A 24,866-nucleotide genomic window follows, 5' to 3' on the forward strand; every position below is an offset into this window, starting at 1 on the left:
CAAGTGTCGCCCATAAAACGGGAAAACAGTTCAGTTACCTCTAAAATTAGGAGCTCTTGTGGAAACACTTGTGTGGTAAAAGATGCCAGATACTTCTACTCACCATCCGCCTCAAGAGAGCGCGCGAGAGACTTAAAATTACGCCGGGAAAAATCTTGATTACTGGGACGAATCCCGTCACTTCGGACGTTCTGACGCAAACGTTTATATACGACCGCCGGAAGTTAAGGGTTAATAGTCTGCTGACTTGAAAATAGTAGAGACAGTAGATGGAGTCAAAATGATGGCCAGCAATGATATAGTTTTCTCGCCTCTCGTGTCCGTGAATAATATCCAGCTTCACTTCGAGAGTAAGAGACTTTCTGGTCTTCTTAGGAATGCTAGGCCACATTGCAGGGCGTTTTGGTGGTAAATTGAGTGAGTGAAGACGAGCTGCTGCTGACGCTGTTATGGGAGTGAGTGGTGTGTGTTGTCCACGAGAGGCTTGATATTTATCTTGATCTTGATTCTACAGGTGTCCCAGGATTTCTCCTGAGGCAGGCCTTAGTATTTGCGGCTACTAGTGTATTCAAAAGCTTGTCAGCTTGCGTGATACGGCGGGGCTTTCAAACTTGGAAATTACCTGGTATTTGTTAAATGAGCAGATGGCAGTAAAATGAAACCTTCGTTGTAGCGAAATTTCGTTGTGTGAACCTTGGTTAAACGGGGGTTGCCTGTATATATTTATTTATTTATATATATATATATATATATATATATATATATATATATACAGGTATCCCTTGGTTAACGATAGGGTTACGTTTCCCAAAAACAGATCGCTAACCGAAACGATCGCTAACTGAGGGATTTGAAATTATCAACTACATACATGTATTTCGCGATGCGTAAATAAACGACACTTTCTATGTTGTTAGTTGTTATTTACACCTTTAGAATTGGTAGTACTTACCTTGAGGAGTGGATGTGATATGCGTAGTGTGTTGTTTTGTGCCCCGAGGACACAGGGCCTTGGAGGATTAAATCTCATCATGCCCACACCGACCCAAACTCGGTCAGCTGCTTCAAACCCTTCAAATTCTTGAGAGAATACGTTTTCCAGTGGGGGTGGGTCATCCAGGCTCTCCTCATCGTCACTCAAGGTTACGGTGGATGTGAAGGATAGATTGGATGTGGGTGGAGTTGTTTTGGAGGTGGATGGAGTTGTTTTGGAAGTGGGTGGAGTTTTTTTCGAGGTAGCAGGACGAACTTTGAAGTACGACGAGATGACTCCTATGGAAGTAGATGGGATTGCTTTTGAGGTGGATGGGGTAGCTTGGGAGGTGGATGGAGTTGCTTGATCGGTAGATGGGGTTGCTTGGGATGTGGATGGGGTTGCTTGGGCGGTGAGTGGTTTGAAGAAAGATGAGATGACTGTCTGTTTTGCCATCCTTTTCTTTGCCTCAAATAGTTCTTTATACACTTTCATGTCATTTTCTATAGCATTAGTCACGCCATTACTTCGGTTTGGGTTGGGGTCATTCTCCTGGAGAAGATGTATGGCCTGGTTAATATGATTAAAATCTCCTCGAAAATCTTGACGGAGAGGGTTCTTTCAGGCTCCTTGTCCTCCTCCATTTCCTCCAAAGTATTTTGTTTCTCCAACTCCATGAGGTCGTCGTTGGAGAGAGGCTCAGAATGACTGTCCAGCAGTTCTTGTACGTCATTCTCGTCCACCTCATTGAAGCCTGCCTTATGGGAGATATGAACGATGTCTTTCCTTACTGCTGTAACATCGACAGGGACTTCCTGTTTACGTTCCACGCACTCAGGCCACAAATTACGCCAACATCCATTCATTGCCGACTTGGACACCTCCTTCCATGACTCGTCGATGTTGTCGATCCCTTTTAATGTTATAATCCTTCCAAAATTGTTTCATGGTCGGCTTGTCAGGGTGTCAATGCAGGCCAACAGCTGTTTCATGGTGCGCCGCTGGTAATAGGCCTTGAAAGTAGCGATGACTCCTTGGTCCATCGGCTGGATGAGGGCAGTTGTGTTTGGGGGCATAAACATGACCTCAATATTATCTGCCCAGTCATTCATGCTCTCTGGGTGGCTGGGGCGTTGTCACACAGCAAGAGAAATCTGTTAGCAATGTTGTTTTGGGCAGCATATTCTTTTAGGAATTTGGAGAGGTATCCTGTCACGTAACTTTGCATGATAACAGTCGTCATCCACCCTTTTGTTTGCCTTCCATACTACGGGCAAATATTCCTTAATATAGCCAGACAGAGCTCTTGGGTTTTGGGAATGGTAAATAAGGCATGGTTTAAGCTTAAGATCACCAGCGGCATTCCCCCCCACCAATAATGTTAACCTGTCTTTAGATGCCTTGAATCCTGGTGCCGACTTCTCCTCCTTTGCTATAAACGTTCTCGATGACATCTTCTTCCAATACAGGCCTGTCTCGTCAAAGTTTAGAACCTGCTTGGCTGAATAACCTCCTTCCTCGATGCGCTCTTTAAGCAAAGGCTTGAAGGCGTTTGCAGCGGGTTGATCCGAACTCGCTGCCTCCCCACTAACCTTGAGGTTGTGTAGACTCCACGATGTTTGAAACGTTCAAACCACCCTTACTGGCCTTGAAGGACACTGTCTCGCCTATGTTGAATTCTGGTTTCAGGTCCTCCCACAGGCTCAGTGCCTTAGTAGTAACGAGTTGGGTAGAAAGAGGCATGCGGCGTGTGTGTGGTCTTCAATCCATAGCCTCAGCAAACGTTCCAATTTTTCCATAATCGGTTCCTGTTACGAGTTGTTGTGTGTTTGTGCAGGTTTGTGACTTGGTTGGCCTGCTGCTTCACTTGTACTTTTTCTGGAGAACTGTTGATACAGTTGATTGAGATAAACCAAGGGCACGAGCAATAGAGTTTACCCTTCACCACCCTCATGACGAGTCACAATGTTCAACTTAATATCAAGGCCAATGCTCTTTCTCGATTTTTAGCCTTATCTCCCGGTGGAGAACAATCGTTGGGTCGCTTGGAAGCCATCACTAAGTTCACTTGATCACAAATAAGCACAAAAAGAAGTTTAGAGCGAGCGTGATAGAGTTGTTGTTGCACAATCAAAACAGCGGAAAGACTGTGGTGTGTTTACTGCACGGGCCGCGGGTGGATGGAGGCGCTGCGATCGCGATTGCGATCGCGATTGCGATTGGTCAATCCGATCGTTAACCGAATTTTGGCGATCGTTAACCAAAAAATAGGGATTAATTTGGAGGGATCGTATGAGCGAAATATCGTTAAGTAGTCGATCGTTAACCGAGGGACACCTGTATATATATATATATATATATATATATATATATATATATATATATCCTTCCAGAAGTCAATTAATCTATATTACATTGATTCCTATGGAGTAAATGGTTTTGGTTCATGAATATATACAGTGTTCCCTCGCTATTTCACGGTTCGACTTTTGTGGTCTTACTGTTTTATGGGTTTTATACATACTCATAGATATGTTCTGCGGATTTTTCGCTATATCACGGGGTCTGTGGCGTTACTTACAAATACTGTACGTACAGTAATTTGGTAAGTTGGTGTGTAATAACAACGACAATGCACGTTGCTATGTACATAAAGTACTGAACATGTGTTGTTTGTATATATATATAGTGTTCCCCCGCCACTTTGCAGTTCGTGATAAAAATGAAAAATACAGCCATATCATGGAAAAACATGTTTCATGCTGATGCATGACAAAGGTTTCCCAGCATGCCAAACAAAGAGATGAGTTGACTCAAAGGCTTTGTACATACAAGGGCACTCATACAAGGTGCGTGATTGGTTCCTGGTGCGAGATTGACCAATGAGAGTACACGTGGATTTATCCCGTGAGCCAATTGGCTGCGCATCATCACAGCCTCACCCAACATCTTCCCTTGTTGTATCTCACCAGTCTCCCAGTCTCGTCCATGCTGTTAACTGTCTTGCATACTCTATCTTAGTGTTGTGTTCACAGTAACTTTTTTGTTTTTTTTTGTTTAAGTAGTGATTTGTTAAGCCTTTGCAATGCCGCCTAAGTGCTGTGCTTCTGCGAAAGCTTCCTCTAGTGAACCCAAGAGGAAGAGGAAAATGATGACCATCAGTGAAAAAATCAAACTTTTGGATATGATCAAAGAGGGCAGAAGAGGGTGAGTGTTACATATCGTATGAGAGGGGTAGAGAAAAAGAGTAAATGTATAATTACAGTATAAGGTTTTATAATTAAATAGATTTAAGTAAAATACTGTATATGTAAAGTATAGATACTGTTTACATATTTTAAACATTCTGGTACCCACATACACATACACAAAAATTCCTAAGGGAGGGCCAAATTCTACTACGCATTTTTTCACCTTTTTTTGGGGGGTTCTGGTATCCATTAACCACAATGCACAAGGGATCACTGTATATACAGGTAACTCCCACTTAACGAACGTTCACATTCTACTACGCATTTTTTCACCATTTTTTTGGGGGGTTCTGGTATACATTAACCACAATGCACATGGAATCACTATATATACAGGTAACTCCCACTTAACGAACATTCACAGAACGAGATTTCACTACAACGAACATTTTCTTTTACTACCATCTGCTCGTATAACAAACACCAAACTCGCTTTAACAAAATTTTGTCCAGTTAATTTTTTCCAAGTTTGAAAGCCCTACCATATCACACAAGTTGACAGGCTCTTGAATACATTCACACCTCTCGTGGACAAAATGCATACTACTCACTCCCCTTACCCTTCCCCGCTCTTAGTTCAAAAGAAAAATAGGGACCAGTACCAGCTTGTCATCTCACGCTCAACATGCCACCAAAATGCCCTGTAACCAGCCCTGCAATATCACCTAGCATTGCTAAGAAGACCAGGAAGTCTCTTACTTTCGAAGTGAAGCTGGGTATTATTCACAGATACGAGGCGAGAAAACTGATAGCATTGCTCACCACCATCTACTGTCTCTACTATTTTCAAGTCAGCAGACTCTATCAAGACCGTATCTTCCTTGCAAGCTAAAAGAACCACCTGAACTCGTGACTCTGCAATGGATAAAATGGAAAGCCTTGTAGAAATGTGGTACATAAGTCTTGTACTATGCGGTACAATGATGCGCCCTTTGTTTATATTCCACAGGTTGCCAGCTAGCGTATTTCCTGCTCCACTCTCCCTCCCTACATAAATTTAAGATCATCAACATTAGTGTACATAATAATGACTTAGTCTTAAATTAAATTGCTTAAATGTTTAACTTCATAATTTTTACTTTCATTAAACCTTTAACTGTACTATGATGCACTCTCAATTTGTTTACTCAATGGAAGTTCAAGTCAGGGGTCAAACTTGTTATAATTGGTTCACTTAATGAAAATTTGCGCAACGAACATTTTTTTAGGAACCCACTCGTTAAGTGGGGTTTGCCTGTATATATATATATATATATATATATATATATATATATATATATATATATATATATATATATATATATATATATATATATATATATATATATATATATATATATATATATATATATATATATATATATATATATATATATATATTATATATATACAGTGGAGACTCAATACTCAAACTGAATTAGTTCCAAATGAATGTTCGAGTATCAAAAAGTTTGACTATTGATACCTATAAATCACGTAATTTGTTCCAGCCATTGCCAAACCCAAGTTTAGAAAAAAAAAAAGCAGTTTAATTTTGCAATCGTCACTAGCATTGGCGCACAGAAGCAGGGTTGGCCTGTCTTTCATGGGCTTCTGTCCTAGCAAACACTTCTCTTCCTTTGTTATATAGATCATGTTTGTTTTTTTTTTCCAAAACATGCCAATTACATCACAATTAAAGATCTGTTGTGGTCTTAAGCACTCCTTATCCACAAATTTCTTAAATTCAGACACAAATTACTCAGCGGCAACTCTGTCAGCACTTACGGGCTTGCCGTGTGTCACACCAGAATGAATTCCAGTTCTTTTCTTGAAATTCACAAACCACCCTTTACTTCCTTTAAAATCATCATTGGAGTCAGATGTAGTATCAGAAATAAGATCACGATGCAGCAGCCTAGCTTTCACACAAATTATGCCCTCTAACAAAGAATCACCAGCCATCTGCCATTGGTTTATCCAATCCACAATTTTTCCATTTCTTGCACTGATGCAGGTCACTTAAATTGCCTTTTCACACCAATAGCCACATCAGTTCTTTTAATGAGCTCTGTCTTCTTCAGTATTGTGGCTACTGTAGATTTAGCCATACAGTACTCAGCTGCAAGATTGGTTATTCTTCCTCCTTTCTCGTTCTTATCAGTAATCTCCTTTTTCCTTTCGATGGTTCTCACTCCAGAGAAAGCTCAGGACACTGTTATTTTTACAACAGCAAAGGATCAACTGGCTGCGGTGGACCAGTGGGGCGTGTGGGGCGGTGGGGACTGGTGGGGTACGTGGGGTGGCAGGAAGGATGAAAGCACAGGACAATTTTATTCATACGCCAGTGAAGGATCAACTGTCTGCGGTGGTCTGGTGGGGTATGTGGGGTGGCAGAAAGGATGAAAGCACAGGACAATTTTATTCATACGCCAGCGAAGGATTAACTGGCTGCGGTGGACTGATGGGGCGCGTGGGGTGGCAGGAAGGAAGAAAACGTAGGACAATGTTATTTTTACGACAGTGAAGGACCAACTGGCTACAGTGGATTGGTGGGGCGCATGTGGTAGTGAGAAGGATGAAAGCGCAGGACTGTGTTATTCTTATGAAAGCGAAGGATCAACTGGCTGCAGTGGACAGATGGGGCGAGTGGGCCGGTGGGAAGGATGAGGCCTTGTTTGTTTACAGCCATGTGGACGGACGTCCGACTAATAGGTATTTTTTCGAGTATCAAGTCGAACTTTTATGTTTGACTCTTGAAAAGTTTGACTATCTAAATGTTTGAGTATTGAGTCTCCAGTATGTATGTATATATATATATATATATATATATATATATATATATATATATATATATATATATATATATATATATATATATATATATATATATATATATATATATATATATATATATATATATATATATATATATATATATATATATATATATATATATATATATATATATATATATATATATATATATATATATATATGCGTGTTTGATTTACACGTTTTTGTTATAATGTGACTGAAAAAAATATTATGATTAATTCAATTTGTGCGATCAGTTTGCTTATACGCGATTTGGCCCAACCGCATTTTCAAACTGAGCACCAGACACAATTTCAAACTGCACGCCAGAGAGTTCCGCAGCTGGCCGATAGATGGGAGCTCTAGGGCCGGATCCAAAAAGCAGGTTGTTGTCTATGTTGGTACAGACAACCTCCATAGCAACCTCCTGCTCACCTACCAACCTTTGTAAAATAGCATCCACAAAAATTCATTGCTGTTGGCGAGTGGAGGTTGGTAGTCTGCCTAAAAGTGCTCATTGGCTGCCAGGAGCTGGATCCAAGAAGCTTTAGCAACGTCAAACCAACCTCCTTCCATGAAATGACATCCATGAACGCTTGGAGGGACGGTAATGAGGTTGCTGGTAACACCATATCTCCAGGTGGTGTTACTGTCTTATATATGCATTTATGTTCACAAAACAACATTTCTATTAGCTTTTTACAAGCCTTGCCCCCCAAGAAAGGATTGTTTTGTAATGCATCGAGTGAAATCTTACATGGAATACCAAAAAATAAAGCAGAGATGAGATCGCCCTCAGACGAGGCAGAGACTTGTGGCGACTCGGTTGCTTCTTTCTTCTTGTGACCCTTTTAGCTTGCGTGTTGTCTTTCACCACGATATTTATGTTTCCACTCCTCTATTACCTGCTATAATGGATATCATATCTTAGTATTCATATACGCTCATGCCATGAGGATAACCTCAACCCCGTGGCACTGAGTGATAATGAATTACTAATGAAGCGGTATTTCATTAGTAATTCTATTTTTTTGGTATTTCATGTAAGATTTCACTTTATGCATTACAAAACAATCCTTTCTTGGGGGTAAGGTTTGTAAAAAGCTAATAGAAATGTTGTTTTGTGAACATAAATGCATATAAGACAGTAACACCACCTGAAGGTGGTGTTACCAGCAACCTGAGAGCAACTTCACAACCGTCCCTCCAAGCGTTCATGGATGCCATTTCAGGGCAAGAGGTTGCTCTGACATTGTTAAAGAATCTTGGATCCAGCTCCCGCTCTTCTCATGCCTCATGTGCAGTATGCCAGCACTGAGTACAGACAGAATCTCTTCAATCTGCCTATAATTCACCAAGATGGCCCCAAAATGTCCTTAATCTTCTTCTGCATGTAGGGTTATTTTTGATAAGTGGATTTTTCATAAAGTGGTAAACCTCAGAGGAAGATGGTGACTGACTGTGGTGTGAGTGGTGAAGGCAATGACCCAGTGAGTGCTTTGTTTACAAATTCTTTGTTTTGTTGTTTTCTTATTATTTCTTGCTTTTCCCTTTGTTTTAAATACACTTCTATTATTTAGAATGATAAATAATAAAAACATGTTAATTTAGCCAAATAAATAAGAGTATTTTGTACAAATTTTTTTGGACCACATACCGCATCCCCCCTATTATCTATTGTTTCTGCTGAGAATTAGATGTTTGTTTTACGCGAATTTTGATATACACGATGCCTCTTGGAAAGCATCTATCGTGTAAATCGAGTTACTTGTATATATATATTCATGAACCAAAACCATTTTCTCCATAGGAATCAATGTAAAACAGATTAATTCAGTCCTGGAAGGGCTGCATCTGAGAAAGTATTTGGGCCTGCATCCTGGAACATGTATCCTGTATAAAATAAGAACATAAGAAAAGAGAGAATCTGCAAGAGGCTATTACCGTATTTTACGGCTTACAAGACGCACTTTTTTTCCTAAAAAATACCCTGAAAAATACTAGTGCGTCTTCTAAGATGAATGTTGTATTGTAAGGCAGCATGCAACCTTAAGTGAGCTTGGACACTTGACAGATAGCAACCTGGATTTGTATGTTGAGTCATCACATTATGATGTTAGCTTAAGTACCATTTAATTTAGCCTTTTATATTATGTAAACTCAGTACTTAGGTGTTACAAGTATTTACAACACCATAATCCTTCCTGCAGCCTACTCAGCGTGTGGAGAAAACGGGCCACTCCCTCGTTTCATTGCAACACACACATGCATGCAACACGAACGCACACACATCATGCCAGGTGCCTTTATACCTTTATTAATAGAACATCCAAGTGGCTTACTCATTCAAGCAAAAGTCAAAACTCCACTTGTGAATTGTATTCACATTGATAAATTCTATGAAGCACGACTGCAAAATAAAATAAATACAAACTGCAGCACTGACGCATTCGGTTTCAGCAATCGGACAAGTGATTCCGTAATGTAAACAACAGGTCCAAAACATGCTGTCGCCCGCCACTAAAACAAGAGATGGACTGTTTCACTGTGTATATGTATTTACCTATGGTGTTTTTATTTACATAGTTTTAAATTTGTGGTGAATGCTCCAGCAAATTTGTAATGAGTGGTGAAACAATAGTGTCTTGCAGACTCCTTGCTTCTGATGTTTTTGTGTTCAGTGATCGGGTATATGGTGAATGCGCTTTTGTATGAGAATGACTTTTTTTTCTTAGAAATTCCTTTCAAATATTAGGGTGCGTCTTCCAAGATGCAGCGTCTTGCAAGCTGTAAAATACGGTAGGTGGTGACGTAGTGGATAAGGCAGTGAGTGTGGGATCGGGCAGACATCCACATGTAAGTTTGAATTCCACCAAATACCACTTTGAAGTTATATCATTTGTCGAGTGGTTTAAAGTTACCTACGTGTCACCGTGATACCCAGCTTCTAGGTGGTTACGCCAAAGATGCGCTTGGATGGTGATATGGGCCCGTATATGGATACCACTACAAATAAAATTGCCAGCACCACTAATGGGAGGAAGCTGAACAATACTTCCCACATATAATCTTCAAGTATGCCTACAGGCGCTATAAGCCATAGCATAAAAAAAAAGCCCCTGTATGAGAAAACACACCTAATTGCATCTATCATGGTTTTGTGCACCTCACAGCTAGAATGAACAAAGGATTGTCATTGTTATAGCAATGTCATCTTAGTGACAGCAATGTGGCACACATTGATCTCCAAGGTGTTCAGGTTTTGGCTGGAACACTTGAAGGCAAGTTAAATGCACTTCAGCACTTTTTTCGGTAGACAGGAGAGGGAAGGGGCATCAGTGATCCATAGGGATGAAAGAACAGTCAAATCTAGAAAAATAACTAGCTTAGTAAATGCGAAGAATAGTTTAAGTGTGTATTGCATAAACTGTAGGAGTATTATAAATAAGATAGATTTGCTGAGAGGAGCAGCTTGTGTTGAAAATTTTGATATAATTGCATTAACAGAAACCTGGTTAGATATTTCAGGGAAGGTGTATTATCAGGAGGTGAAAATTGATGATTAAACACTTTTTCATAAGGATAGGGAAAACAGAAGAGGTGGAGTGGCCCTGTACATCAAGGACACACTGCAATGTTGCATAAACAGCAGAATTAAGACAGATAGCAAAACAGTCTCTATGGGTAGATATTAAGGACAGGTCTCAATCAGTAGTAATGGGTTCAGTGTAAAGGCCACCAAATGCTTCAGACCAAATAAACTCTTTCCTATGGGAGGAAATAAATAGAGTGGCCAGGTACAGTAAGGTATGAGTAGTAGGGGATTTTAACTATATGAATGTTTATTGTAGCTTGATGTTGGGTAACAGGGAAGCAGAAGAGTTTCTTAAGGTCATATAGGATGATTTTTTAAAGCAAGTCATTTTAGAACCCACACGGGGATATAATATTCTAGATTTAATTCTAACAAACAGGGAGGAGGCGGTTACGCAGGTGGAGGTTGGTGGCCAGTTAGGTAACAGCAATCAAAAAGAAATATCATATACAGGCAAACCCCGCTTAACGAACGGGTTACGTTCCTAAAAAAAAAATGTTCGTTCAGCAACTTTTCGTTAAGCAAACCAGTTATAACAAGTTTAATCCCTGACTTGAACTTCCATTGAGAGTAAACAAAGCAAGAGTGCATCATAGTACAGTAAAAGGTTTAATGAAAGTAAAAATTATGAAGCTAAGCATTTAGACAGTTAAATTTAAGTCATTACAATGTACACTAATGTATGTATGTAAGTAGCTTTATAATGATGATCTTAATTTTATGAAGGGAGGGAGAGTGGAGTGGGAAGGATACAGCTGGCAACCTGTGGAATATAAACAAAGGGTGCATCATTGTATCACATACAAAACTTATGTACCACATTTCCACAAGGCTTTCCATTTTATCCATTGTAGAGTCACGAGTTCAGGTGGTTCTTTTAGCTTGCAAGGAAGATATGGTCTCAGCAGTCTTCTTAATATAATCTGCTGACTTGAAAATAGTAGAGACAGTAGATGGAGTCAAGCCATGGTGGCAAGCAATGTTATTAGTTTTCTCACCTCTATCGTATCTGTCAATAGTATCCAGCTTCACTTAGAGAGTAATAGACTTCCTGGTCTTCTTAGTAACACTAGGCAACATTGTAGGGCATTTTGGTGGCATGTTGAGCAAGGGAAGACGAGCTGCTGCTGACACTGTTATTGTTTTGAACTAGGGGGAGTGAGTGGTGTGCGTTTTGTCCACGAGAGGTGCTGGTGTATTCAAAAGCCTGTCACCTAGTATGATACGGCGGGGCTTTCAAACATGGAAAAAATTACCCGGATAAAATTTTGTTAAAGTGAGTTTGGTGTTCGTTAAATGAGCAGGTGGTAGTAAAAGGAAAAGTTCATTGTTGCACAAATTTTGTTGTGTGAACCTTCATTAACCCCTTCACGCCGGATGTTAAAAAAGCCCGCCTGTATGATATATGGGTGGTAGTGCCGCGCACCCGAGCGCGGGAAACTTGTGCAAGCTTGTCATACTTGTCGTCTTTGTGTATTACACTCAACCCTCGATTTGCCGGACTAAAAGGGGGGAAGGCTTGTCCGGGAATGGCAAATGTCCGGCAATGGAAAATGTCCGGGGGTCTACCCCCTTGCCGGACTTTACCCTATACAGGTTGAACCCCGCTTTAACGGCACGCGATTTACCGGAATCCCGTGTTTAACGGCAAAAATTTCCGGTGGGAACATAGTGTTGTCTTTAACGGCATTTCGGCACCTGCACCAGCTGTACCAGGAAGTTGGAAAATAAATCAGACGTTTTTTGTTCAGAAAAACAAAACTGAGGGAGAAGAAAGAGACTTTGCACCAGATGTGGAAGACAAGAGAAAGAAAAATAAAAGAAAGGCAGGATCAGGAAGAATAGAAGTAACAGGAGGTGCCGAGGCAAAGGCAAAACCTCCGACGACCATCATCATCATCATCATCATCTCACCACGTGGGGCCGTAACACATGCCAATGCCGCCGACACACATCTGTACTGTTTTTTTTATTAGCATTTACCTTACTGTAGATATATTGATGGTAGATATCTGATCCCGTGGTTTTTGGGTGGCATCGTTGTGAAGAAGAGGTGTATCCACGACAAGCACGTAAGCACAACACTCGTGTGACGCGGCAGACTTGTTTACAGTCCAGTACTAGACGTGTATGTCCGCCCGCGCTGCCATCTATAGTGCCCGATTTGCGAACTTTGTCTGGCGCGGTAGTTTGAAATCGACTTGTCCCGGACTTTTTTTTTTTTTTTTTTTTTTTTTCCACAGACTCTTGTCCGGCAAATCCGAAATCCGGCAAATGGAGGTCCGGCAAATCGAGGGTTGAGTGTATGCTGCTATTTTTAGTTACTATATTGTCTTCGAAGAGAGAGAGAGAGAGAGAGAGAGAGAGAGAGAGAGAGAGAGAGAGAGAGAGAGAGAGAGAGAGAGAGAGAGAGACATTTGCTAATATTTTAGACACAAGCGGGACGATGTAGCTTATCTTCGAGAGGAAGAGGGGAGGGGGAGGGAGGAAGGAGAGAGAGAGAGAGAGAGAGAGAGAGAGAGAGAGAGAGAGAGAGAGAGAGAGAGAGAGAGAGAGAGAGAGAGAATTAGAAAATTTGTTGTTTTGTGTGTGTGTGTGTGTGTGTGTGTGTGTGTGTGTGTGTGTGTGTGTGTGTGTGTGTGTGTGTGTGTGTGTGTGTGTTTTCACGAATGTTACAAGGCGGGACGCATGTAACTTATCTTCGAGAGGAGAGGGGAGGGAGGGAAAGGAGGTGGGAGGGGGAGGAAGATGGGAGGAGGAGGAGAGAGAGAGAGAGAGAGAGAGAGAGAGAGAGAGAGAGAGAGAGAGAGAGAGAGAGAGAGAGAGAGAGAGAGAGAGAGAGAGAGAGATGGGAACAGTCTATGCCGTTGGGGAATTTTTAGACACAAGGCGGGACGCATGTAGCTTATCTTTAGTGATTGGTGGAGACAAGGATGGTGGGAGGAGCACTAGGATTTCAAGGACAGCATATGGCATGTATAGTTGGTATCCAACACACTATACGGGACAACTGAACTGAAGAAAGCTCAGAAAAGAAATATGACGCCTACATAGGCGTCACCGTATATGCTACTGGGATTTCATGACGCCTACATAGGCGTCACCGTATTGAAGGAGTTAAGCAGGGGTTGCCTGTACATTGAAATGGCATGAAACTTTTAGAAAAATGAACAAAAGGAAAGTACCTGACTTCAGGAAGGCTAATTTTAAGGGCTTAAGGGAGTATTTACCAGTCACTTGGCAAAGGAAAGGCAGAGATAGTCAGGTAGAAGGAAGAAAGGAGCAGAAAAGGGGGAGGGGAATGTGCGAAGTTGGAATGGGACACAGAGAGTGAGGCGGTGGGGAAGCTAGATTAGAACATGGGAGGAATCCCAGTCAGCTGAGGATTGGTGAGATCTATACTGACTTTCTAAATAAAATACATGAAGGTCAGATAGCTAACATTCCATATAAAACATTAAAATCATGAAGCAATGGCCCTAAGTTGATGACAGACAAGATTACTAATGAAAAACCACGGTATTTCATTAATAATTCACTATCACTCACTGCCACAGAGTCGAGGTTATCCTCATGGCATGAGCGTATATGAATACTAAGATATGATATCCATCATAGCAGGCAATAGAGGAGTGGAAACAAATATCATGGGGAAAAGACAACACGCAGGCTAAAAGGGTCACAATAAGAAGAAGAAGCGGCCGAGTCGCTACGAGTCTCTTGCTTCGTCTGTGGCTCATCTCATCTCTGCTTTATATTTTGTTATTCCATTAAGATTTCACTTTATGCATCACAAAACAATCCTTTCTTGGGGGCAAGGTTTGTAAAAAGCTAATAGAAATGTTGTTTTGTGAACATCAATGTGAGAATGTGAGAGAATTTGTATGTAGCTCCTCTAACTTCCAATGACTCATATGACATCATAAAAGTAGTGGTACAACGGTGGCCTAATATGCTGCCAAACATATACATAATTTTTTTTTTTAACCCATGTGGTATGTTGGAGACCAGCCCAGAACGCATCCTCCCCTATTTTTATTAATTCCTATGGAAAAATTACGTTCGCTTAACAAATTTTCGCTCTACGAACAGCTTTGACACCCCCTATCCTGTTCATTAAGTGGAGTATTACTGTATATATAAGAGGCTAAAGGCAAGAGATGAGGCTTTAAGGCCACTATACCATGAATTAGTAAGAACAGTTAAGAGGTTAACGAGGAAAGGTAAAAGTGAATATGAGTTGAGGGTAGACAGACAAGCAAAGACGGACCCTAAGGGATTTTTTCAGCTATACGAGACGAAAAGTAGAGAAGGAATAGGTCCCTTACGGATAACAAATGGGGAGATGGCTAGTTCTGCGGAAGAGATTAGTAGAATTTTGAATGAGTATTTTCTGTCTTCGCCCAGGGGAACACACAAGAAATCCTGGATAGCAAACATATATTTAGGGCAGAAGATAGTGAAAAGCTGACAAATATTCATATAACTAAGGTGATGGTAGAACAGGAGATAGGTAAACTTAAGAAATTCAAGTCACCAGGACCTAATGAAGTATATCCAAGAGTTCTAAAGGAATGCAGGGAAGTCGTCAGTGAGCCTCTAGTGGTACTTTTTAGGATGTCACTGGAGTCTGGTGAGGTACCTACAATGTGGAGAGAAGCTAATGTGGTTCCCATATTTAACCCGGAAACTCCGACAGGCCTTAAATACGGCTACACAGCACACTTCCGACAGTCCTTAAATGGGGCAGCTACTTTGAGCGCTAATAAAAACCGCGCTAGCATTGGTAGCGCTGCTATATTTGGTCATGACGTAGGCCTATGGTAGTACTGTCAGCTCCCAGGAAGCACACCGCTCTAGCCAGCTAGTCTCCCGCAAATTTCTTTGAGGTGCGTGAGCGTCGTGTCGCGGTGATAATTATTTACGTATTTACGTATTTACTTATTTAAGGAACTATTATTTACAACTATGGCTCCTGGTGCTAAGAGGAAGCTAAAGTTTAGTGATAAAAGTGATAGACAAGGCGGGACAAGACGCAAAGTGCACAGGTTGGAGGTAGATCCCGACCCCGCTATTGTGACGACATCGTCACCCACGCCTGATAAAAACATACGTAACTATAATCAGCCAATATGAGTGAAAACACGAAAAACATGTGAAAACACATAAAAACATGAGCAGTGCCTTACATTATGTAAGAATACACATAAAAGCACCTCCCTCGAGTTGCCACTACCACAATCTTCTCCAATTATCGGTTATTATTCTGAGACAACCATAGTGAGTAGAGCAATAAAAACTTGTAGGATGATACATTGTCATGTCTACTAACAGCAAATTTTTTTCCAGAGTAATTTAAAAGAGTTGATTTTTTTATGATAATTGCGGTAATGGGAGGGTGCGAATTTTGCGGCCATCGGTCTTAGCGGGTTAAGAATGGAGACGAAACCCTAATGTCTAATTACAGGCCTGTCAGCTTAATTTCAGTTGTGGATAAATTAATGGAATCAATAAGTGAAAAACATTAGGGAACACCTAGACAAACATGGCTTGATAAATCAAACATAACATGGATTTACTAAGGGGAAGTCGTGTCGTACAAACTTGTTGAGCTTTTATAGCAAGGTTCAAGAGGTGGCAGATAATGGTGATAGTTATGACATTCTATACTTAGATTTCTGTAAAGCCTTTGACAAGTTACCTCACCAGAGGCTCTTAAAGAAGTTTAAAGCCCACGGTATAGAGGGTACAATATTAGGCTGGATTAAAGTGTGGTTTGACGACAGGCAACAAAGGGTAGTAATTAATGGTTCGAATTCCGAGTTGGGAGAAGTAGTTAGTTGGGTGTCACAGGGCTCAGTTTTAAGGCCATTATTACTTCTAATATATATCAACGACTTGGATAGTGGAATTAATAGTGATATCAGTAAATTTGCAGACAACAAAAAGATATGTAGATTAATTAGGTCCAATTCAGATGTCAAGGCTTTGCAAGCAGACTTGGATAGGATGAAAGAATGGACAGATAGATGGTAAATGCAGTTCAATATTAACAAGTGCAGGGTACTGAGCATGTAGAGATAATCCAAGCAATAGGTACACGGTAGATAACATGGCACTAGGAAGTTCCAAATATGAGAAAGATTTAGGAGTCATAGTTAGCTCCGATCTCGGGACAAGAAAACAATGTACTGAGGCCAGAAATAAGGCGAATAGAGTATTAGGATTAATTTTTAGAAGTGTTAAAGGCAGGAGTCCTGAAATAATACTAAAACTATACTTGGCGCTGGTCAGGCCACATCTTGACTATGCGGTACAATTCTGGTCCCCACATTTCAGGAAGGACATAGCTCTGCTGGAGTCAGTGGAAAGGAGGATGACTAAAAAGATACAGGGAATGAGGGATATTCCCTATGAAGAGAGACTGAAAAAACTTAATCTGCATTCCTTAGAGAGACCTAGGTTAAGAGGAGACCTGATAGAAGTATTTAAGAAGTATAAGGGTTTTAACAAAGGGGACATGAATGTAGTTCTTAGGATCAGTAGCCTCCCTTTTAGGGAGGCGGTGGCGCAGTGGATAAGGTGGTGAGCGCGGGATTGGGCAGATATCCACGCATAGGTTCGAATCCCACCACGTACAGCCTTACAACACTGCCATTTGTCGAGTGGTTTAAAGTTACCTACATGTCACCATGATACACAGGTTCTAGGTGGTTACACCCAAGATGAGCTTGGGTAGTGATATGGGCCCTAATATGGGTACCACTATAAATAAAATTGCCTGCGCCACTAATGGGCAGAAGCTGAACAGCGCTTCCTACATACTCTTCAAGTTAGCCTACAGGCGCTATAGGCCTTAACATGAAAAAAAAAAAAGTGTTTAATCCTTACCTGCATGCTTTACAACCTTCGCTTCAACTATAGGAGTAGTCTTGCAACAGGAACGTTTAATATTCTCCTTATTCATCTTCTTGTCCTAGAATGTGAAAAGTCAATAAAGATATAAAACTGGTAAAAATAATTATATTTTTAATACATATCTATTCTATTTCACATTGCAAAGTATATGGTTAGACACTACAACTCAGGTGTGTTCTGCATTTGTTTCCTTTCACTTCATGTACAATAAATCAGTTTGCCCTGCCTAAAGCATGTTCGCTCATTCCTATCCCTTTTACACCATTTTCAGCATGAATCACAACCTTTCACTTCTACACACCAGGATGACTTTAACATTGAGTCACTAGTAAGTACAGCTTGCTAGTCTTAGGTAGAGATGTACTGATGTATCGGTATCAGCAGTATCAGCTTATTTTCTGTCGATACTACCAATACTTTAAAAAAATTTTATTACATTGTATATCTCACTCTGCAAGTTGTTTTGTTAAGCAGAATTTGGATGTTTTATTGAGATAAAAATAAATTGATGATGATGCCAAATTGTTTAGTATAACACAACATATTGAGTTCATGGTGCATACTAATAGACCATATTTTTTGCTAATAAGTCATCACTGCTACTCTACATGTTCGTGACAGGTCAGTAGTGGACTCGGTGCCCTGCTACATTATTCTTCCACCCACCTCAGCCCAGTGAGAGAGAGAGAGAGAGAGAGAGAGAGAGAGAGAGAGAGAGAGAGAGAGAGAGAGAGAGAGAGAGAGAGAGAGAGAGAGAGAGAGAGAGAGAGAGAGAGAGAGAGAGAGAGAGAGAGAGAGAGAGAGAGAGAGAGAGAGAGAGAGAGAGAGAGAGAGAGAGAGAGAGAGAGAGAGAGAGAGAGAGAGAGAGTGGGAGTGGGAGGACATGATCTTGCTCACTCGCATACTAAAGACTTGTGTATTTATCTGTGCTTATGTGTATCTTTTGTATTTCTTTGTGTGTATTTACCTAGTTGTATTGTACAGGATTTGAGCGGGGCTCATAGTGTTCTGTCTCCATGTCTCCCTTTATCCAATTTTTCCTTAAAGATATACACATTATGTGCTGTAACAACTTCATTATTCAATGCATACTACTTCTCCACTGTTCTATGTAGAAGACTGTATTTCCCAATATCCTTCACACACTGCCTCATCCTGATCTTCTTTACAAGTTCTCTTGTCCTTCTATCTTCTGTCACCAGCACCAGGTCTTCCTTGTCTATCTTTTCAATGTCATTGACTATCTTGTACATTGTTATTAGGTCTCCTTGTTTTCTTCTATCTTGTAAGGTTGGTAGTCCCATTTCCTTCATATGTTAGTTCCATCACGTGACATTTCTTGGCATTGAACTCCAATTTCCACTTCTTACTCCATTCATAGATTTTGTTTATATCTTCCTTTAACAACAAACAGTCCTCCTGGGTTTTGATTACTTTTAGCAGCTTTGCATCATCAGCAAATAAATTAATATACACTTAAACCTCGGCTATCGCGCCCAATTGGGGCCGAAATAGCCGCGCTTTACATCAGCTCATTGTATTTACTAGAGATATCGGAATCGGCGGTATCGGCCCATTTTTTGGGTATCGGTATCGGCTTATTTTATGCCAATACTTACGATACCTAAAAGGATTTACTACTTAGTGATATATTCGATATAAGATATTGATTACTGAGTAATTTACCTTTGCAAATGGCTTCAAAAAGCTTCTAGAATTGCTCCTATTTCACAAACGTTCTCAGAAGGACTTACAGCATCCCCCAAAACAAAGCCTCCCATCTGATAACGATCGCCGTCCACCAACTCATCCTGGTGTCCAGTGCAGTAATCACTATAAGTAGTAGTATCGGTATCGGTGGTATCGGTATCGATAGTAGTATCGGTATCTGCCCAATTAGGTGATATCGGTATCGGAATCGGCCAAAATTCTGGTATCGGTTTTGACCAATGAGCGCTCAGATACCTCATGACGTCATGGCTGGGCGCGCGATAGCAGGCATCTGAGGTCACGATAATGAAATTTTAGCAGCTTTTCATGGGTGCGTGATAGCAATAAAACGCGATAGCTGAAGTCGCGATAGCCGAGGGTTGACTGTAACTGTTTACCCCATTGTGAATGTCATTTACATAAATCTGGAACATAAATGGGGGCTAACACTGACCCTTGCGGCAGTCCACTTGTCACTTTAATCCAATATGAGTATCTATCTCTGATCACAGTTCTCATCTCCGTCCTTTAAATAAACCCTTGTCCATTCTAACAAAGTTCCTCGCAATCCTCCCATGTTCTCTAATTTCCCAAGTAGTCTTCCATGAGGGACTTTATCAAAAGCCTTTTTATGTCCAGGTATACTGTGTCCACCCATCCATCTCTGTTTTTCCAGTCTTTCTATTACTCTTGAGTAGAAACTTAATAAGTTGGACACACATGACCGTCCTGTCCTGAACCCAAATTGTCTGTTCGATATATTTTGTCCTTCCAGTTGTTTAATCTTTCTTAAAGATTCTTTCTTCCTCTCTCCTTACTCTAATACATTAATTTCTCACATTCTTATACTGCTATCTGTTATTGTCATTTTTGTCTTATGAGTTTCTTCCAAGCTTTATCTTTTGCCTTCCTGTTCCTGTTTCCATGCATTTCATAATTCCTCCAGCTTGTTTTCACCCATTCCATTTTCTACTCTGTCTTTGATCCCATCCTGTATTTTTTTCTGTAGGCTCCTTAAAGAGTCTTCATTGTCGTGACATTGCAGCCTTTATTGTATAATTTTGTTTCTTTATCTCTTGTATCTCCTTCTTCATTTCCTGATTTACTTCTCTTACTTTCTCACATTCCTCTAATCTCAATTTTAGTTGTATTTTCTGTTATCAGTCTGTCTTGCCTGTCCATCAAATTTGACATCACCTCCTTCACGTATCTTTCACGTATCTTATCTCTCTTTCTACATTTATCAGCCTCGTCATATTGCATCTCTAAATCCAGAAAAGCCTTTATCCATATTATCATCAGTTAATCTTTTCAGTCCAACAGGTGTTTCAATAAATCGCTGATTTTCATAACATGGCGTTTGTTTTAATATTGTACGTCTGGGTGCGCTACCCAGCTCTCTCTCTCACTCTCCATTTTTCTATATCTAATGTATCCAGACCTTATCTATTATAGAGACAGGATAACCCTATGGCCCTCTACCCCATTGTACATACGTCTAGGTCAGGCTCCAATGCCTGCTGAAGCACTTTCCCGGGGAGCTGCTTAGTAATGTCTTGTCGGTGTGGCAGCGGGACAGTGTGTGAGTGTGTGTGTGTCAGTGACAGAAAGAACAAGATAATATTGGCATTTATGGTTATGTTGCTGTCATGGTGTTGCCAGTAGCCTTGTTAATATTGGCTTATTGAGGTCATTATTTCTTGATGATCAGTAGAATGATGTGCACTGATGAGTTATGTTCCAGTGATGTATATAAATGTAAAGTTATTGAACATATTTAGGCTTGGTGAGTTTTGATCATTTGTTATGTGACTGTTATGTGCAGCTCTCTACTTCCCTCATGATTTGTCAGCATATGTCACAATCCAAAATATATCCTGCACTGAAGCAATCCATGTTTCGTTCATCTATAACCCACTCCACACACCCACAAAATTCTGTGTAAGAAAATTTTTTTGATGAAAAAGCTCAGACAATAACTCAGATGAATATGCCAGTAAACAAAAATACCATAAAACACTAATAGAGAAATGAAGAGCAAATCAGTTCCCAACAAAAAATCTGAATGACCAAAATAGAATTACTAGACATAGAAGCTCACCTTTCATAAGATGTGAGATAACTTACCAGGATAACTGATTTTCCAGGCTTGTAATTTGTTACTGGGAGAACCTGGTCATCTTTTCCATTAAAACATATCTGTAAGAACAATAGTGTGTATAAAAAAATTCAGAACAGTGTGATACCATATACACTAACCCAAGATGATTTAAACCAACTGGGGGAAGGCCTGTCTGAGTTATCTGAATATCCGATTTATCCAAGAGAATTCTTTTTTTCACAAATTGCACAACTGCTACCACTAACAGTTAATATGATCTATGTAATGTATCACATAAATAGGTACTACATATATAGCACACATACATGCACACATGCAGTGTACACACACTTGGGAGTGACAATGAAAGAAAACAATCAACCGGTAAGCCATATTGATAGAATTTTCAGAGAGACATAATTTGCTAAGAAATATTGGATTAGCATTTCACTACATGGACAAAGAAATAATGAAGAAATTGATAAGTACTAAAATAAGACCTAGATTTGAATATGCAGGAAATGTGTGGACTCCCCATAAAAAGAAGCACATAAGGAAATTAGAGAGACTACAAAAAAATGGCTATAAAAATTGTTCCAGAATTTAAAGGGATGACATGAGGAGAGACTAAAAGTAATGGATCTACCAACCCTGGAACAGAGAAGAGAGAGAGGGGATCTGATACAAGTTTATAAATTGATTAACAGAATGGATCAAGTGGATAATGAGAAACTAATCCTGAGAGAAGAATGACATTAGAAGCACAAGATCGCATAGTAAGAAACTGAGGAAGGGAAGATGTCTGAGAGATGTTAAAAAATTTAGTTTCCCGCAAAGATGTGTTGAGACTTGGAACAGTTAGAGTGAAGAAGTGGTGTCAGCAAAGAGTGTACATAGTTTTAAAGAAAAATTGGATAAGTGTAGATATAGACGGGGCCACACGAGCATAAAGCCCAGGCCCTGTAAAACTACAACACACACACACACACACACACACACACACACACACACACACACACACACACACACACACACACACACACACACACACACACACACACACACACACACACACACACACACACACACACACACACACACACACGCACCGTCGCTGTCGCTGAGAGAGGACAGCTCGTCTCCGGTTGCGGACGGGAAGAAGGAAAATACCTATGGTGTTACAGGGCCCGGGTAACTCTAAGTTAGTGTCCTGTTAATGTCCTACTGTCGCTTAGTGTTGAAAGTGAGGGATATGGAGAGTGATCCCTGAAAGGAGAGTGTGGGCGGTGATTGTTTTGGCCGTAATCAGCTAGACAAGCCAGAAACTTAGAAGGTTTCATAACTACGCCAAAAGGACTGGAGAAACTAGATATGGATGCAAGAATCCAGGCACTGGAAAGTAAGTTCCTAAACATTTTGTCCATAGAAGAAAAACTGGATAGAGTTCTAGCCGAGAATGATCTGTTCAAAAAAGAGATCTATTTGTTAATGTTAGTGAATAAAGAGCTATTGAAAGAAAAAGTAGAGATGGAGAAAGAAAACCAACAACTAAGGAAACAATGTGAAGAGATGAAGGCTAAACTCATGGAAATGGAGATAAAAATATCCGAAGGGGACTTGAGGAAGGAGGAATGCCTTAATCTAATTGATACCAGGATGAAAGAAGTGAACCATGAACATCAGGAGGTACAAAGGTCGTTTAGGGAGATAGTGAAAAAGCAGGAAGAGGAAAATAAAGGAAATACGCAGAGGGAAATGGTAAAGGCACTAAAGGAAAATGAGTATGTGGTGAGAGATATTGCTGAAAAGAAAAAAATGTGTATCATAATAGGATTGAGGGAAGAAACTAACAGGAACTGGCAGGACAATAGGGATAAGGAAAATGACAGGATTAAATCTTTACTGAACAAGATCTCTGTCGAAGAAGAGGACCTATATGCTGAGGTAGAAGAAATTGTGAGATTGGGAGCTTTTGAGGAAGGCAAGAATAGACCATTAAAATTGAAATTAAAGTCTCAGGTGGCAGCAGAGGCCTTGTTGAGGAGGGTTTGGAAACTTAAGGACTCTGAGGAAACCAAAACAATTTACATAAGAAGAAATATGTCACAAGATGAGCGAATGAAAATGAAGGAGTTTGTAACTGAAGTGAAGGAGAGGAATGACAAAAGAACGGAGGAGGAAAAGACCAAGTTTTTTTGGAGGATGAGAAATGGGAGGCTAAAGAAGGGGTGGATAAAACAGACAGAATAGGCATTACATGGAAGAACGAGACTAGGAATGGAATAAAAGTGACTTACACGAACATAGATGGATTTCTGTCTAAGAGGCTAGAATGTATGGATTATCTAAGAAATAACGAACCAGACATAAAGTGTGTAGTGGAAACAAAGCTAAGGCCGAAATAAAGCTAGACTGGTTTGTTGTAAAACACTACAAAGTATGGAGAAATGATAGAAAAATAAAGGAGGTGGTGGTATAATGGTTCTTACTAAGGAAGATCTGATAGTGAAGGAGGTGAACTATAGTAAGAGAAATGAGGAAGTGATAAGTATGCTTATAACAGATGGCAAGAGGGACATTAATATTATAACAGTATACATACCACCCAGAACCAGTGCTTGGGAATATGAACAGTACCAAATGGTGATGAGAAATACTCTAGACAGAATGAAGCAAGAACTCATCAGAAAGGATAGAGTGATGATAGTTGGAGACTTTAATTGCAAAGAAATAGTGTGGGAAGACTACAAGTGGTGAACGGTGGTGAGTGGGCAGAAGAATTGTTAAAGGTAGCAACAAATAACTTGATGACACAGTGGGTGAGATCACCAACAAGGTGCAGGGGACAAGATGTTGCAGCAAGGTTGGATTTGGTATTTACCAGGGGAATCTCTCTAAAAGAGGAAATTGAACATGAATGTCCCTTGGGAAAAGCGATCATGATGTCCTAAGCTTTGAGCTGGATACGGAATTAAGCACGAATAAGATTGTGGAACGCAGGAGGAAAAATTAAATTATACTAGGGCAAATTATAACCATATAAGGGAGTTCTTTAATGAAATTGACTGGTCCGTGGTATACCAGGAAAGGGATATGCAATTGAAATACGATAAATTTATGGATTTGTATAACTCTGCTGTGAAAAAGTTTGTGCCATATCACAGAAAGAGGACTTTAAATAATAAACAGTGGTTTAATAGAAATTGTGAAGAAGCAAAAAGAACAAAGAAAAGGCATGGAAGAAACTTAAGAAAACAGTGATGTATTATCAAGAGAAGTCTACAAAACAGCAAGGAATAGATATGTTGAAGTAAGGAGAACAGCACAGAAGGAATATGAACAGAGGGTGGTGGAAAACTGTGATAGTGACCCAAAATGTTTTACAAATTCATAAATGGAAAACTAAATAAAGGGAGGCAATAGAAAAGGTAAAAATGGGAAGAAGTATATGAAGATGCTGGAGATATAGCTGAAATTTTGAACGACAACTTTTGCAAAGTGTTTACAAAGGAGGAGCATTTT

General features: G+C 40.1%; 1 protein-coding gene across 6 annotated transcripts in view; it reads right to left on the reverse strand.

Moving 5' to 3' along the window:
- LOC123519221 (signaling mucin HKR1-like) overlaps positions 1 to 24,866 on the reverse strand; it is a 153,986-nt gene that overhangs the window by 32,271 nt on the left and 96,849 nt on the right. For all 6 annotated transcript variants that reach the window (XM_045280343.1, XM_045280342.1, XM_045280341.1 and 3 more), the window contains 2 exons: positions 21,371 to 21,442; positions 17,507 to 17,591 (listed from right to left, as the gene is read on the reverse strand). In XM_045280343.1, coding sequence (XP_045136278.1) covers positions 17,507 to 17,591; positions 21,371 to 21,442 — 157 coding nt within the window. The remainder of the gene's footprint in view (positions 1 to 17,506; positions 17,592 to 21,370; positions 21,443 to 24,866) is intronic.

This window comes from Portunus trituberculatus, chromosome 45 (assembly GCF_017591435.1).
Source record: "Portunus trituberculatus isolate SZX2019 chromosome 45, ASM1759143v1, whole genome shotgun sequence".
In the NCBI taxonomy this organism is placed as follows: Eukaryota; Metazoa; Arthropoda; class Malacostraca; order Decapoda; family Portunidae; genus Portunus; species Portunus trituberculatus.